The sequence below is a fragment of the Thalassophryne amazonica genome, chromosome 3 (assembly GCF_902500255.1).
Source record: "Thalassophryne amazonica chromosome 3, fThaAma1.1, whole genome shotgun sequence".
In the NCBI taxonomy this organism is placed as follows: Eukaryota; Metazoa; Chordata; class Actinopteri; order Batrachoidiformes; family Batrachoididae; genus Thalassophryne; species Thalassophryne amazonica.
The window spans coordinates 37,182,897-37,196,692 of NC_047105.1; the positions used below are offsets into that span (position 1 = coordinate 37,182,897).

Genomic DNA, 13,796 nt, shown 5'->3' on the forward strand with positions numbered 1-13,796 from the left:
CTGTCTGATATGGCGTCATATCAGTGACAAAACCCCACTCGCGTAAAAAAAAAAATGTGTTCATGCGTAGATATTAACTGCGCAAGTGCAAATGATTTCTGCGCACGCAGAGGTGCTATGCACGAGGACCAGCACTCCCCCCACCCGCTCAAACTTGATTTCTGCTTGTGCGAAGTTGATTTCTACCTGCTCACTACATTATGATACTACGGGGGAGGGAACCAGGTCGGCACTGGCTCTGCTGTGATTGGCCGTCTCTGGAGAGTGAGGTTTGATTGACAGCCCTTCTCTCTGGCATGGAAGTCAGTCGGAGACAACGGTGTTAAGCAATTATCACCTCATTTCTGCTTAAAACTTCACTTATCATTTATCTCAGCGAAAGATCTCTGAAGCTTCTGTACAACAATCATTTCCACATAAATTCAGAATTATTTCATAACAAATTACAGAAAGTCCTAAAAATCACCTCCTGACACCGGCACATCTGCAGACTGACTCTGTACACCCTAACAATCAAAGGGAATAATGTGATTATTAACCACAAATCACATTTGCGCGACAAATTAAAACCTCTTAAATCATGTGCAAACCATAGCGCCACCATGTAACATTTGCTTAGTAAAATTATGTTAAGGCAAAGTCATTACAGTTAATATTCCAGAATTGATGTCTGTGATGTTTAGATCGCTGATCCAAATTCCTTCAGAGACAATCTATTGTTGAAGGTCAAACCAAAAGCTTTGCACTGTTTCACACAAAAAGAAAAGATGATCCAGCAGGTGGTCTTTAGATGGTCTTTAGTAGAGCCCAACCGATATGTCGGCCGATATAAGCCCTTTTCAAAGTACTCACTATCAGCCTAAATTTTGCCGATAGAACGTCGATAATTTCTCAAACAGAACAGTTACTGAAATAATGTTTGTGTCGGCAATGTAAAATGTCCTTGCACCATTTGTCCAGTAGATGGAGCTCTGACTCCATTCAACTGAGAGCTGCTTACACCCCTGCTTAAATGTGTTCATCACCGGCCCCCATAGTTTGGCGTCACACTGCACTGATTGGCTGACAAAAGCATACAAGTAAGTTTATAAGGATCTATATCCTTATCCTGAACCTATATCTAAGTTGCAGCAACAAGAGGTACACTATCAGATGTATTTCACAACTGTTTTTAAGGATATGTATTTGCTAATTTCACAAAGGTTTAATTCTTGATTGCATTTTTTGAACTTGAAAATTCTTCTCTGTTATAACATAATCAATATGAGGACAAAGCTTCAGCTTTTAGCTCATACTTTTTTGTTAAGGGTCCAAAAAGGAACATTTTATTAATAAAAAAAAATTTAGCGGCTATCGGCAAATCAGCCAATTTATCGTTTATCTGCATTTTTTTTTTCATCCAAATATTGTTATCGGCATCGGCCTCAAAAAATCCATATCAGTCGGGCTCTAGTCTTTAGATGGATTTTTTGGACTTTCTGTAATTTGTTATGAAATAATGCTGAATTTATGTGGAAATGATTGTTGTACAGAAGCTTCAGAGATCTGTCACTGAGATAGATGATGAGTCGAGTGAAGTTTTAAGCAGAAACAAGGTGATAATCGCTTATCGCCGCTGTCTCCGACTGACTTCCGCATCAGAGAGGAGGGCTGTCTATCAAACCTCACTCTCCAGAGACGACCAATCACAGCAAAGCCAGTGCCAGCCTGGTTCCCTCCCCATAGTGCCATAATCCCGCCCCCATAGTGCCATAAATTTCAAGCAAGCGAGCAGGAATTCTCTGTGTGCAAGCAGAAATCAAGTTCAAGCGGGTGGGGGGAGCGCTGGTCCTCGCACGCAGAGATCATTTGCACGTGCACAGTTAATATCTACACTTGAACGCATTTTTTTTACGCGAGTTGGGTTTTGTCACTGATGTGACGCCACAGCCTGACACTTATTTTTTCTTTGCTAATGCCACCATGTTTTGAGTTCTGTACAGCTGTTGATCCAGACTAAACTGCAGCATTACACATCAGTATATTTTTCCTCTTTGCTTTGCTGTTGTAAGAAAATAACTGCTTCACAACATGAAACTGCAAAAATTATTTGAGGCATGTTGGTCGACCCTTTTTAACGTGTTTGTGGTGGTTGTCCATCCAGCAGTATCCACTCTGCTCTGGAGTGCTGCTATACTTAGAAGTATCTCATGTGGTGCTATTTCATATCCTTTTCCTTTTTTTCTGTACTTTAGTGTGGGGATCCATTTCAAGATGAGGATATTGTTGTGCTCAATGGCACTAAGGAAGAAGTGGAGAAGTTGAGTGAGAAGATGGAAGAGAAGCGAGTCAAAGCTAAGGTACGTTTTAATCAACCATATCCACAGAATACTGGGAAATGATTGAATGACAGGGTGTGACCATATTGAATACCTGCTTTCATTTGTGTTTCTTTAGGAGATTTCATTGTATTTATTTTCTCATTCTCTTTCTTTTTAAGAAATCAAAAAAGAAGAAGTCTGCTCAGTCGGTGTTCGCGCCATTAGACTCACAAGGTTTGTGCCACGTTTGGGTGAGGCATCCTGTGTCTTTTTTTAAAAGACAGATTTGCATTCCATTTACATTACTGCAAGTTTATTCTGCAGCAGCTGGACTTTTTGTTGGTGTTAAGAAATTTGTTTCTCTCACCCATATGACTGAAGAGGAGAGGAACTGAAGAAGTCACTTAGATATGGAGTAAAAAAAAACTTGAATGTCAAAAGACAGAAGGTTAGACGTCCAGTTACTGTAAACAGCTGTCTTCTACCTTTTGTCGACAGACATTAACAAAACAATGCACCAGTCAAATGACCATGACTTATACTATTTCCTTTAGGGTTCAGTAGTTGATTTTGCTCCTTTTTGCTGTCTTCCTGTTTTTTCTAGTATTCCTGTACTTGCTGCCTCATGTCACCATACTATCATAATCTTGTCTCTCTTATGTTTGGTCTGAAATATTACGGAATTAAAAGACCACACAGTTTACACACATATATACAAAAACCTGATGGATTTGAATCACGTGTGCTTGCATGAGCCAACCTTGAACCTTCGTGTGCATGCGTGAATTTTTTCACACCTGTCGATTGCGTCATTTGCTTGCAAGCAGCCTTTGTGTGAGGACGTGTGTAGTCTCTCGTCGGATTTTCATTGCAAGGAAAATGGCGGAACGACTGGAGCAGCGCGACTGCATCAAATTTTGCCAGAAACTGGGCGACAGCCAGGTGGAAACCATTCGGAAGATTCAGACGGCTTTCGGTGACGAGCCTATGGGCATCACACAGATTAAGGAGTGGTACAACTGGTTTAAAGACATCCGCACAACGGTGGAGAGTGAGCCACGCTCCGGTCAGCCATCAACATGCTGAAATGACCAGATCATTTCCAAAGTGAACGCTGTGGTGATGCGGGACCGTCGTGTGGACTATCCGAGAAATTGCGGAAGAGGTGGACATCAGCACTTTTTCGGCACATTCCACTGTGACAGAAGATTTGGCCATGAAAAGAGTGGCGGTGAAATTCGTGCTTCGGCATGAAGCTGATAACGGCGGCGCAAAAGCACCTTCATGTTGAATTCTTACAGGGCATGCTGTGACATGCCCACCTCTTCCACCATTCGGAAGATTCAGACAGCTTTCGGTGGCTTTTCAGTCGTGTGACTATCCGAGAAATTGTGGAAGAGGTGGGCATCATTTTTCGGAGTCCAGCATATCCTGTGAGGAAAATAAGTATTTTTAACTACTTTTTAAGCTAAGGCATGCAGAATAACAAACAGGAGCTATGTTCTTAAAGTAATGAAAAAAAAAGACAATGTTGTGGAGCAAGTACATACAGTGAGGAAAATAAGTATTTGAACACCCTGCAATTTTGCAAGTTCTCCCACTTAGAAATCATGGAGGGGTCTGAAATTTTCATCTTAGGTGCATGTCCACTGTGAGAGGACATAATCTTAAAAAAAAAAAAAAAAGCGGAAATCACAATGTATGATTTTTTTTTTTTTTTTTTTTTTTTTTTTTTTTTATATATATATAATTTATTTGTATGTTACTGCTGAAAATAAGTATTTGAACACCTGCCAAACAGCAAGAATTCTGGCTCTCACAGACTTATTAATTTTAATTTAAGAAGCCCTCTTATTCTGCACTCTTTACCTGTATTAATTGCACCTGTTTGAACTTGTTACCTGTATAAAAGACATCTGTTCACACACTCAATCAATCACACTCCAACCTGTCCACCATAGCCAAGACCAAAGAGCTGTCTAAGGACACCAGGAACAAAACTGTAGACCTGCACAAAGCTGACTACAGGACAACAGGCAAGCAGCTTGGTAGAAGACAACAACTGTCATGATTATTTATTAGAAAGTGGAAGAAACACAAGATGACTGTCAATCTCCCTCGGTCTGGGATTCCATGCAAGATCTCACTTTGTGGGGTAAGGATGATTCTGAGAAAGCTCAGAACTACACAGGAGGACCTGGTCAATGACCTGAAGAGAGCTGGACCACAGTCACAAAGATTACATTAGCAACATATGATGCTGTCCTGGTTTTAAAATCCTGCAGGGCAGTAAGAAAGTGTGCCTGGACATAATGTTAGACGTTATTGGTGATTGTGGTGGAGTAAGCTGCAAATGAATTGTGCTACTTGGGATCAATAAAAGTCTGAATCTGAGTAAGAACAATAATTAAACATTGGCAGCAGAAAAAACTGTCACAGTGGTTATCACAGCAGACCCCCACCCCCCCAACAAAAAAAACACCCATGCACTTTAAAGTGGCAAAATCTTGGATCATTTTATTGTTATTAATTATAATCAAAGCAAGTAACAAACGTCTTACCATCTGAAAGAGCATGTTCATAATAATCTACAATGCAGTCATTCAGTGTTTGGTTAAAAACCTTCAGCCTTGAGCCTCATTTATTTTCTAACCTCGTACATTTTTGCCTAATAATTTTGCAAATCTTTAATCGATCAGGAGTCTTTTTTTTGTCAGCAGCGTATTGTTGTCAACACAGACCAACTGACTTAAAGTGCAACTGTAATTTTCATTGATAATACTATTTAGCGTAGCTGCCTGTGTAAAACGCAAAGACCAGACCATCAGGGCAATCTACTGCCAAGATGGTTTATATTGAGGATTTTGGTGTGCAACAGGGTGACAAATAACTATCAGACAGGATATACACACGTCGACAAATTGTTGGTACCCCTGTATTTTACAGTAGTGTTCAGAATAATAGTAGTGCTATGTGACTGAAAGATATCCAGGTTTTGAGTATATTTCTTATTGTTACATGGGAAACAAGGTACCAGTAGATTCAGTAGAGTCTCACAAATCCAACAAGACCAAGCATTCATGATATGCACACTCTTAAGGCTATGAAATTGGGCTATTAGTAAAAAAAAAAAAAGTAGAAAAGGGGGTGTTCACAATAATAGTAGCATCTGCTGTTGACGCTACAGTCTCAAAACTATTATGTTCAAACTGCTTTATAGCAATCCTGTGAATCACTAAACTAGTATTTAATTGTATAACCACAGTTTTTCATGATTTATTCACATCTGCGAGGCATTAATTTTGTTGGTTTGGAACCACGATTTTGCATGTTTACTAGTGTGCTTGGGGTCATTGTCTTGTTGAAACACCCATTTCAAGGGCATGTCCTCATCAGCATAAGGCAACATGACCTCTTCAAGTATTTTGACATATCCAAACTGATCAATCGATCAATCGATTTTTTTATATAGCGCCAAATCACAACAAACAGTTGCCCCAAGGCGCTTTATATTGTAAGGCAAGGCCATACAATAATTATGTAAAACCCCAACGGTCAAAACGACCCCCTGTGAGCAAGCACTTGGCTACAGTGGGAAGGAAAAACTCCCTTTTAACAGGAAGAAACCTCCAGCAGAACCAGGCTCAGGGAGGGGCAGTCTTCTGCTGGGACTGGTTGGGGCTGAGGGAGAGAACCAGGAAAAGACATGCTGTGGAGGGGAGCAGAGATCGATGACTAATAATTAAATGCAGAGTGGTGCATACAGAGCAAAAAGAAAAAGAAACAATGCATCATGGGAACCCCCCAGCAGTCTACGTCAATAGCAGCATAACTAAGGGATGGTTCAGGGTCACCTGATCCAGCCCTAACTATAAGCTTTAGCAAAAAGGAAAGTTTTAAGCCTAATCTTAAAAGTAGAGAGGGTGTCTGTCTCCCTGATCTGAATTGGGAGCTGGTTCCACAGGAGAGGAGCCTGAAAGCTGAAGGCTCTGCCTCCCATTCTACTCTTACAAACCCTAGGAACTACAAGTAAGCCTGCAGTCTGAGAGCGAAGCGCTCTATTGGGGTGATATGGTACTACGAGGTCCCTAAGATAAGATGGGACCTGATTATTCAAAACCTTATAAGTAAGAAGAAGAATTTTAAATTCTATTCTAGAATTAACAGGAAGCCAATGAAGAGAGGCCAATATGGGTGAGATATGCTCTCTCCTTCTAGTCCCCGTCAGTACTCTAGCTGCAGCATTTTGAATTAACTGAAGGCTTTTTAGGGAACTTTTAGGACAACCTGATAATAATGAATTACAATAGTCCAGCCTAGAGGAAATAAATGCATGAATTAGTTTTTCATGCATCCATGATACCTGGTATGCGACATATAGGCCCAACACCATAGTAGGAGAAACATGCCCATATCATGATGCTTGCACCACCGTGCTTCACTGTCTTCACTCTGAACTGTGGCTTGAATTCAGAGATTGGGGGTCGTCTCACAAACTGTCTGCGGCCCTTGGACCCAAAAAGAACAATTTTACTCTCATCACTCCACAAAATATTCCTCCATTCTCTTCCTCCATTCACCTGTGTGAAGCAAATAAATTAGCTTCACACAGGTGTCTTCATAACTGTCACAGCCCTTACAGGTAAGTCCAGACTGCCTTTGATCATCCTGGAGCTGATCAATGGGTGAGCCTAATTTCATAGCCTTAAGAGTGTGCATATCATGAATGCTTGGTCTTGTTGGATTTGTGAGAATCTACTGGTACCTTGTTTCCCATGTAACAATAAGAAATATACTCAAAACCTGGATTAATCTTTTTAGTCACATAGCACTACTATTATTCTGAACACTACTGTATGTATACATTTAATTGTAAGTGTATGAGGTCATCTCCTTAGGGAGGTCTTCCAGGCACATCCGACAAGGAGGAGGCCCTGGGGAAGACCCAGGACATGCTGGAGAGATTATATTTCCCAGATGGCTTGGGAATGCCTTGGTATCCCCTGGGAAGAGTTAACAGGACTTGGCCAAGGATAAGGAAGTGTGGGATGAGCTGCTTGTGCTGCTACCACAGTGACCCAGACCCAATGAATGAATGAACTGTATTATTTGGTTAGAAGTGAGTGTAAACAACACAATTTTGTTAAATCAAAACCTTTTTTAAAATGTCCAAAGTTATTTCGCAACAATAACAAAACAAAATGCTTTTGTAAAGTGGAAAAAAAAAAAAAAATCAAGGCATAAAATATATACTGGACACAATTATTGGCACCCATTGAAGAATGTAGAGTATCATCACTTTTACAGCCAAATTTCTTTAGAGAAGTCAAGGGGTGGACATAGGAACTTTTCCAAGTCACTGATTATGTCTTGGACATCAGTTGTGTTCAAAATAAAAGCAGTGTGTATTAAAAAGAAAAAAAAAAAAAAAAAAGTAAAGTTTGAAAATCTTTCAGATGGCTTTTATTTCCATACACGCAAATACATTAGGAACACTGCACATTCTGTTACAAATTAAAACATGAAGAAAACTGTTGAAAATTTCTTATTAGGTTCGATAAATATTACATAAATATAGGGGTACCAGCCCTGTGACAGACTGGCATCCTGTCCTGGGTGTACCCTGCCTCGCGCTCTGTGACTGCTGGGATAGGCTCCAGCCCCCCACGACCCTTAATTGGATTAAGCGGTTGAAGGTGTGTGTGTGTGCGTGTGCGTGTGCGTGCATGCGCATAAGGGTCCAACAATTTTATCCACCTGTGTAGATATTACTGTTTTTCAACATGATATACAGTGCATCTGAAAAGTATTCACGATGTTTCACTTTTTCCACATTTTGTTGTGTTACAGCCTTATTCCAAAATTAAATTCATTTTTTCCTCAAAATTCTCCACACGATACCCCATAATGACAATGTGAAAAAAGTTTGAGATTTTTGCAGATTTATTAAAAATAAAAAAATAAGAAATCACGCTTACGTAAGTATTCACAACCTTTGCCATGAAGCTCAAAATTGTGCTCAGGTGCATCTTGTTTCCAGTGATCATCTTTGAGATGTTTCTACAGCTTAATTGGAGTCCACCTGGGCATGATTTGGTAAGGCAGACACCTGTCTACATATATAAGGTCCCACAGGTGAACACAAACCAAGCATGAAGTCAGAGGAACTGTCTGTAGACCTCCGAGACAGTATTGTCTTGAGGCACAAATCTGGGGAAGGGTACAGAAACATTTCTGCTGCTTTGAATGTTCTAATGAGCACAGTGGCCTCCATCAACCGTAAATGGAAGAAGTTCAAATCCACCAGAACTCTTTCTAAAGCTGGCTGCCCATATAACCGGGGTGATTTGGGGGAGAAGGGCCGTAGTCAGGGAGGTGACCAAGAACCTGATGGTCACTTTGTCAGAGCTCCACTATTCCTCTGTGGAGAGAAGAGAACCTTCCAGAAGGACAACTATCTCTACAGCAATCCACCAATCAGGCCTGTATGGTAGAGTGGCCAGATGGAAGCCAATCCTTGGTAAAAGGAACATGGCAGCCCACCTGGAGATCAAGGTCTTCAGTGCAACTCTGAATGACCCTGAGTGGCCCAGCCAGAGCCCAGACCTGAATCCTATTGAACATCTGTGGACAGATGTGAAAATGGCTGTGCACTGACGCTCCCCATCCAACCTGATGGAATTTGAGAGGTGCTGCAATGATGAATGGGCAAAACTGCTCAAAGATAGGAGCACCAAGCTTGTGACAACATATTCAAGAAGACTTGAGGCTGCAATTGCTGTCAAACATGCATCCAGTCCAATCCACTTTATTTATATAGCACATTTAACAACAAAGACGCTCCAAAGTGCTACACATAGAATCAAGTCAAGAAATAAATAAAAAATAAGTAAAATAACAATAAAAAATAAAACATACAAAGATAAAAATAAATACAACATGTAAAACCAATAAAATCAACCTAAATAAAAACAGAAACAAAACAGAGGACCACACAACTCACACACTGTTAAAAACCACAGAATAAAAGTGTGTCTTCAGAAGAGAAGATGGCAGTTCACGAGCCATAGTCAACAAAGTACTGAGCAAAGGATGTGAATACTTACGTACATGTGAACTCTTAGTGTTTTATTTTTAACTAGCTGAGTTACCTGTTCTACGCACAGGTAATAGAGAAGAATTTTTAACCATGTCACTGTATATTTCATGTCACTTTCGTTAACCCCTTCTAAGCCTGTATATCCCATTGATGGGGAAATTTCAGTTTTTATTTTTGAGATACTGACAAGCCAAAATGAGGCGGATGGTAGGGGGTTATGGTGTAGTAAGTTGCATTGCATTGTGTGTATGTTGTCATTAATTTTCATAGGAGCAATTTGTGACATTCATGAGACTCAGGGTGACTCATGATAAAAGGTGATAGCATGTCATATCACTGCAACGCTCTGGCATGTCGTACACAGCAGGTACATTTTAATTGAAAAAAAAATGCGCTGACCCATCCAGATTGTAATTAAACTACACACTAGCCAGCTGCTACTACATAGTAAGTAAAGTGTGATGCTGGCGACCTGATCTGAGTACCATGTACGAGGTCTATTAGAAAAGTATCCGACCTTATTATTTTTTTCAAAAACCATATGGATTTGAATCACGTGTGATACATCAGACATGCTTGAACCCTCGTGGGCATGCGAGAGTTTTTTCACGCCTGTCGGTTACGTCATTCGCCTGTGGGCAGTCTTTGAGTGAGGAGTCGTCCACCCGCTCGTCGATTTTTTTTCATTGTTTAGGAATGGCTCAGAGACTGTTGCTTGTTTGATAAAAATTTTTCAAAACTGTAAGGCACAACTGAGTGGACACCATTCAATAAATTCAGCTGGTTTTCCGGTAAAAATTTTAACGGCTGATGAGAGATTTTGGTCTGGCAGTGTCGCTTTAAGGACGGTCCACGGCGCTGACGGCGATCTGCGCTGCGAGGCGGCAGCGTCTCGCTGTTTCAAGTTGAAAACTTCCACATTTCAGGCTCTGTTGACGCAGTAAGTCGTCAGAGAACAGAGAACTTCAGAAGAAGTAGCATGAGGAGTTTATTCGGACATTCCATTGTTAACGGTCATTTTGTAATGAAAGAACGTGCGGGCAGAGGCGCATGTCGGGCTGGACCCGACCGCGGGGGGTCGCGGCAGGAAAAACACCTCCGTTGGAAATCTTAACGGGCAAGTTGGAACATGCCCAAGCTGTTAAACAATTTCTCAGTTACTCACTTGTTGAAAGCCATTAAAAGCCGCCTGAATTCTACAAATGGTTTCAACACGGAGGTGTTTTTCCTGTCGCGGTGCACACAGATTTTGCCGAGTCGTCACGGAAACGACTCGGCGATTTGCGCGTACGTCTTTCATTAAAAAAAATGTCCTTAAACAGTGGAATGTCCGCATAAATTCCTCATGCCGGCCTCTTCTGAATCTTCTCTGTTCTCTCCCGACGTCCTGGGTGAATTAAGCCTTAAATTAGGATGTTTTCAGCTCGAAACAGGCCGACGACGGCGCCTGGAAGCGCTGCAGGACGTCCCGCTCCGTGGGAAGTCCTTACAACCGACAGAAAACACCCATAATCTCTCATCAGCCGTTAAACTTTTCACAGAAAACCAGCTTAATTTCTCGAATAGTGTCCACTCGGATATTCCTCACAGGTCCAGAAAAAATTTTGATAAAGCAACGCGCGCCGTCTCGAGCAGCGTGTGAAACAAAGGAATTCAGCCGAGAGGGTGGGACCACATCTAACTCAAGGCCTGCCCACTGGGAAATGACGTCACCGACACGCGTGAAAAAACTCATGCATGCGCACGAGGGTTCAAGCATGATTGGTGTAATCGCATGTCATTCAAATCCATATAGTTAAAAAAAATAAAATAAAAGGGTCGGTTATTATCTAAGAGACCTCGTAAACTTTGAAAATAAGGGCTCCAGTGAGGGGTTGTGATTTAATATATAAGGTTGACCCATGTCTGTGTGTTCACACATGTATGCTTTGAACCTAAAGGGCCGCAGTGAGCCTCCCCCTTGGTGGCCCCCAGTCACCATAGCAGGTTTTGTGTAGCTTAACTCGCATGCAGCGTACGTTGTCCCATTCGGATTGTAATTGAAGTGCACGTTAGCCAGCTGCTACTACGTAGTAAGTAAAGTGTGATGCTTGCTACTTGTGAAAATAGGGCATCCATTGAGCTGGTCGTGATCTAATATTTAAGGCACACACAGGTGTTGTGTGTGTGTGTGTGTGTGGTTCATGCATGTACAGTTTCAACCTAAGGGCCCCAATGACCTCCTCCTTCGTGCCCCCAGTCACCATAGCAAGTTTGGTGTTGATTGCTTAATTACTGGGGACTGTGCATATATCTATATATATAGATATATATATATATATATATATATATATATATATATATATCTCAGTAAAGTAAGTCCCTTCGGCTGCTCCCTTGTTTGCACTCGGGGTCGCCACAGCAAATCCAAGGTGGATCTACATGTTGAATTGGCACAGGTTTTACCGCCGGATGCCCCTTCCTGACGCAACTCCACATTACATGGAGAACTGTGGCAGGGGTGGGTTTAGAACCCGGAACCTTCTGCACTGAAACCAAGCGCATTAACCACTTGGCCACCACCCCTGTATATATATATATATATATATATATATATATATATATGAGAGAGAGAGAGAGCGAGAGAGATTGATTAGCAAAAATTTAAAAAGCTTTATGTTGTTGTCATTATGGGGTTTTGTGAGTAGAATTTTGGGGGAAAAAATGAATGTACTCCATTTTGAAATAAAGCTGTAACATAAAATGGGAATAAGTGAAGTGCTGTGAATACTTTCCGGATGCACTATAATTCAACTGATTTAAGAGGCTGTATTTATAAGAAAGCAACTCCATGGCAGCGGATATTTCTTCAATCAAACTTTTTTTTTCTCTTTTTAATGAATGAAAATCATGCATGCTGTCATGCTTCTGCATTGCATTAAAGAAAAACACTACTTAAGAGGCCCGGTGTCGCAGGCCGAATGGTCTCCCCTAAAAATTGGTCCGCCCTGCATCCACTGCGCATGCGTCTATTTGGACCACAGCAGCTCATCTGAGACAGTCCCTTTACCCAAAGCGATCAAATGGATCAATGGGATTATGAACCATCAGATGACAAGGTAAACCCTCTTAAATCATTCTAAAGTCAGTTTTAAGCAGACACAAGGTGATGTGATGCTTGAAATGACGGGCGTGCAGTGAACGCAACAGCTAGCAGCTCGTGTAGCCGCGCCTCTCTGATCACTTCCTCTGTTTTTGATGAAATAATGCTGAATTTATGTGGAAATGATTGTTGTACAAAAGCTTCAGAGATCTGTCACTGAGATAGATGATGACTGGTGTGCAGTTTGAAGCAGAAACGAGGTGATAATCGGTGAAACGCTGGTGACACTCAAAAAAGATGGATGTGCAGTGACGGCAGAGTGGACCGATTTTTAGTGCGGATCGTTTGGTCGGGGGACCAGGATTAACCTACACAGCCATTACTCTCTTCTCTTTGGTCTACCCGCAAAAGCTTCGACTGGTTCAGAATGCAGTAGCTCAGATCATCACAGGAACACGTTCATTCACCACATCACCCCTGTTCTTCAACAACTTCACTGATTTCCAGTCACTCATCGCATTGACTATAAAATCATCCTTCTAACCTTCAAGGGCCTCCATAACTTTGCTCCTCCGTACCTCATCGAACATCTTCACACACGCGCGCGCATACACACACACCCAGCCACACCCTCAGATCATCATCTTCTCTCAGCCTCACCATTCCTCCTGTCCACTTGACCACCATGGGATTTAGAGCTTTCAGCCGCTCTGCCCCCCCACCTTTGGAACTCCCTTCCACCAGATATCTGTAACATTGACTGTCTGGTTATTGTGAAATCATGCCTCAAAACCCACCTGTTAAAGAATCACCATGATTTCCCATCATTCACTGCATAACTTTTGTCTTGTTTTAAACTGTTATATAATTTCTTTTTAACTGTTAAATTTCCTTTTAAGTTTTTAATTCTAATTTGTTTATTGTTAAGCTTTTAAATCTGCTTATTGTTGCATTGTAATGGTGTCCTTGAGTTTTTTTGAAAGGCACCTACAAACGGAATGTATTATTATTATTATTTTGTGTCTGTGTAATATATTTTGGTCCTAACAGCAATTGTTTCACTCTTTTCTTTGAAAGATGAAAGATGTTCTCCACAACTGAACATGGGGGAGAGCAGCTCACTAAAATGGCACTGCAGGCAGCAAATTAGGTAGATGTGCAGCGACTTTCCTCCCATGTGGATCGATGAGTTGTTGGAGTGTCGTTATTGTTTGTCATAGCATGTTTTTAAGGACTGGGGCACACTGTGAAGCAGTGGGAACCAGTCTGAAAGAATTGTTAGAAATTCATAGCCTGGAACGAAATGTGGATAAAA

At 41.3% G+C, this 13,796-nt stretch overlaps 1 protein-coding gene across 4 annotated transcripts in view; it reads left to right on the top strand.

Moving 5' to 3' along the window:
- The window catches only part of rtf2 (replication termination factor 2), an 81,384-nt gene that overhangs the window by 41,548 nt on the left and 26,040 nt on the right, over window positions 1-13,796 (top strand). For 2 of the 4 annotated variants that reach the window (XM_034166066.1, XM_034166067.1), the window contains exons 6-7: window positions 2,235-2,339; window positions 2,480-2,534. In XM_034166066.1, the coding sequence (XP_034021957.1) occupies window positions 2,235-2,339; window positions 2,480-2,534 (160 nt within the window). Of the gene's footprint in view, window positions 1-2,234; window positions 2,340-2,479; window positions 2,535-13,558; window positions 13,632-13,796 lie in introns of all 4 variants that reach the window. The other 2 variants (XM_034166068.1, XM_034166065.1) reach the window with 2 other exon arrangements.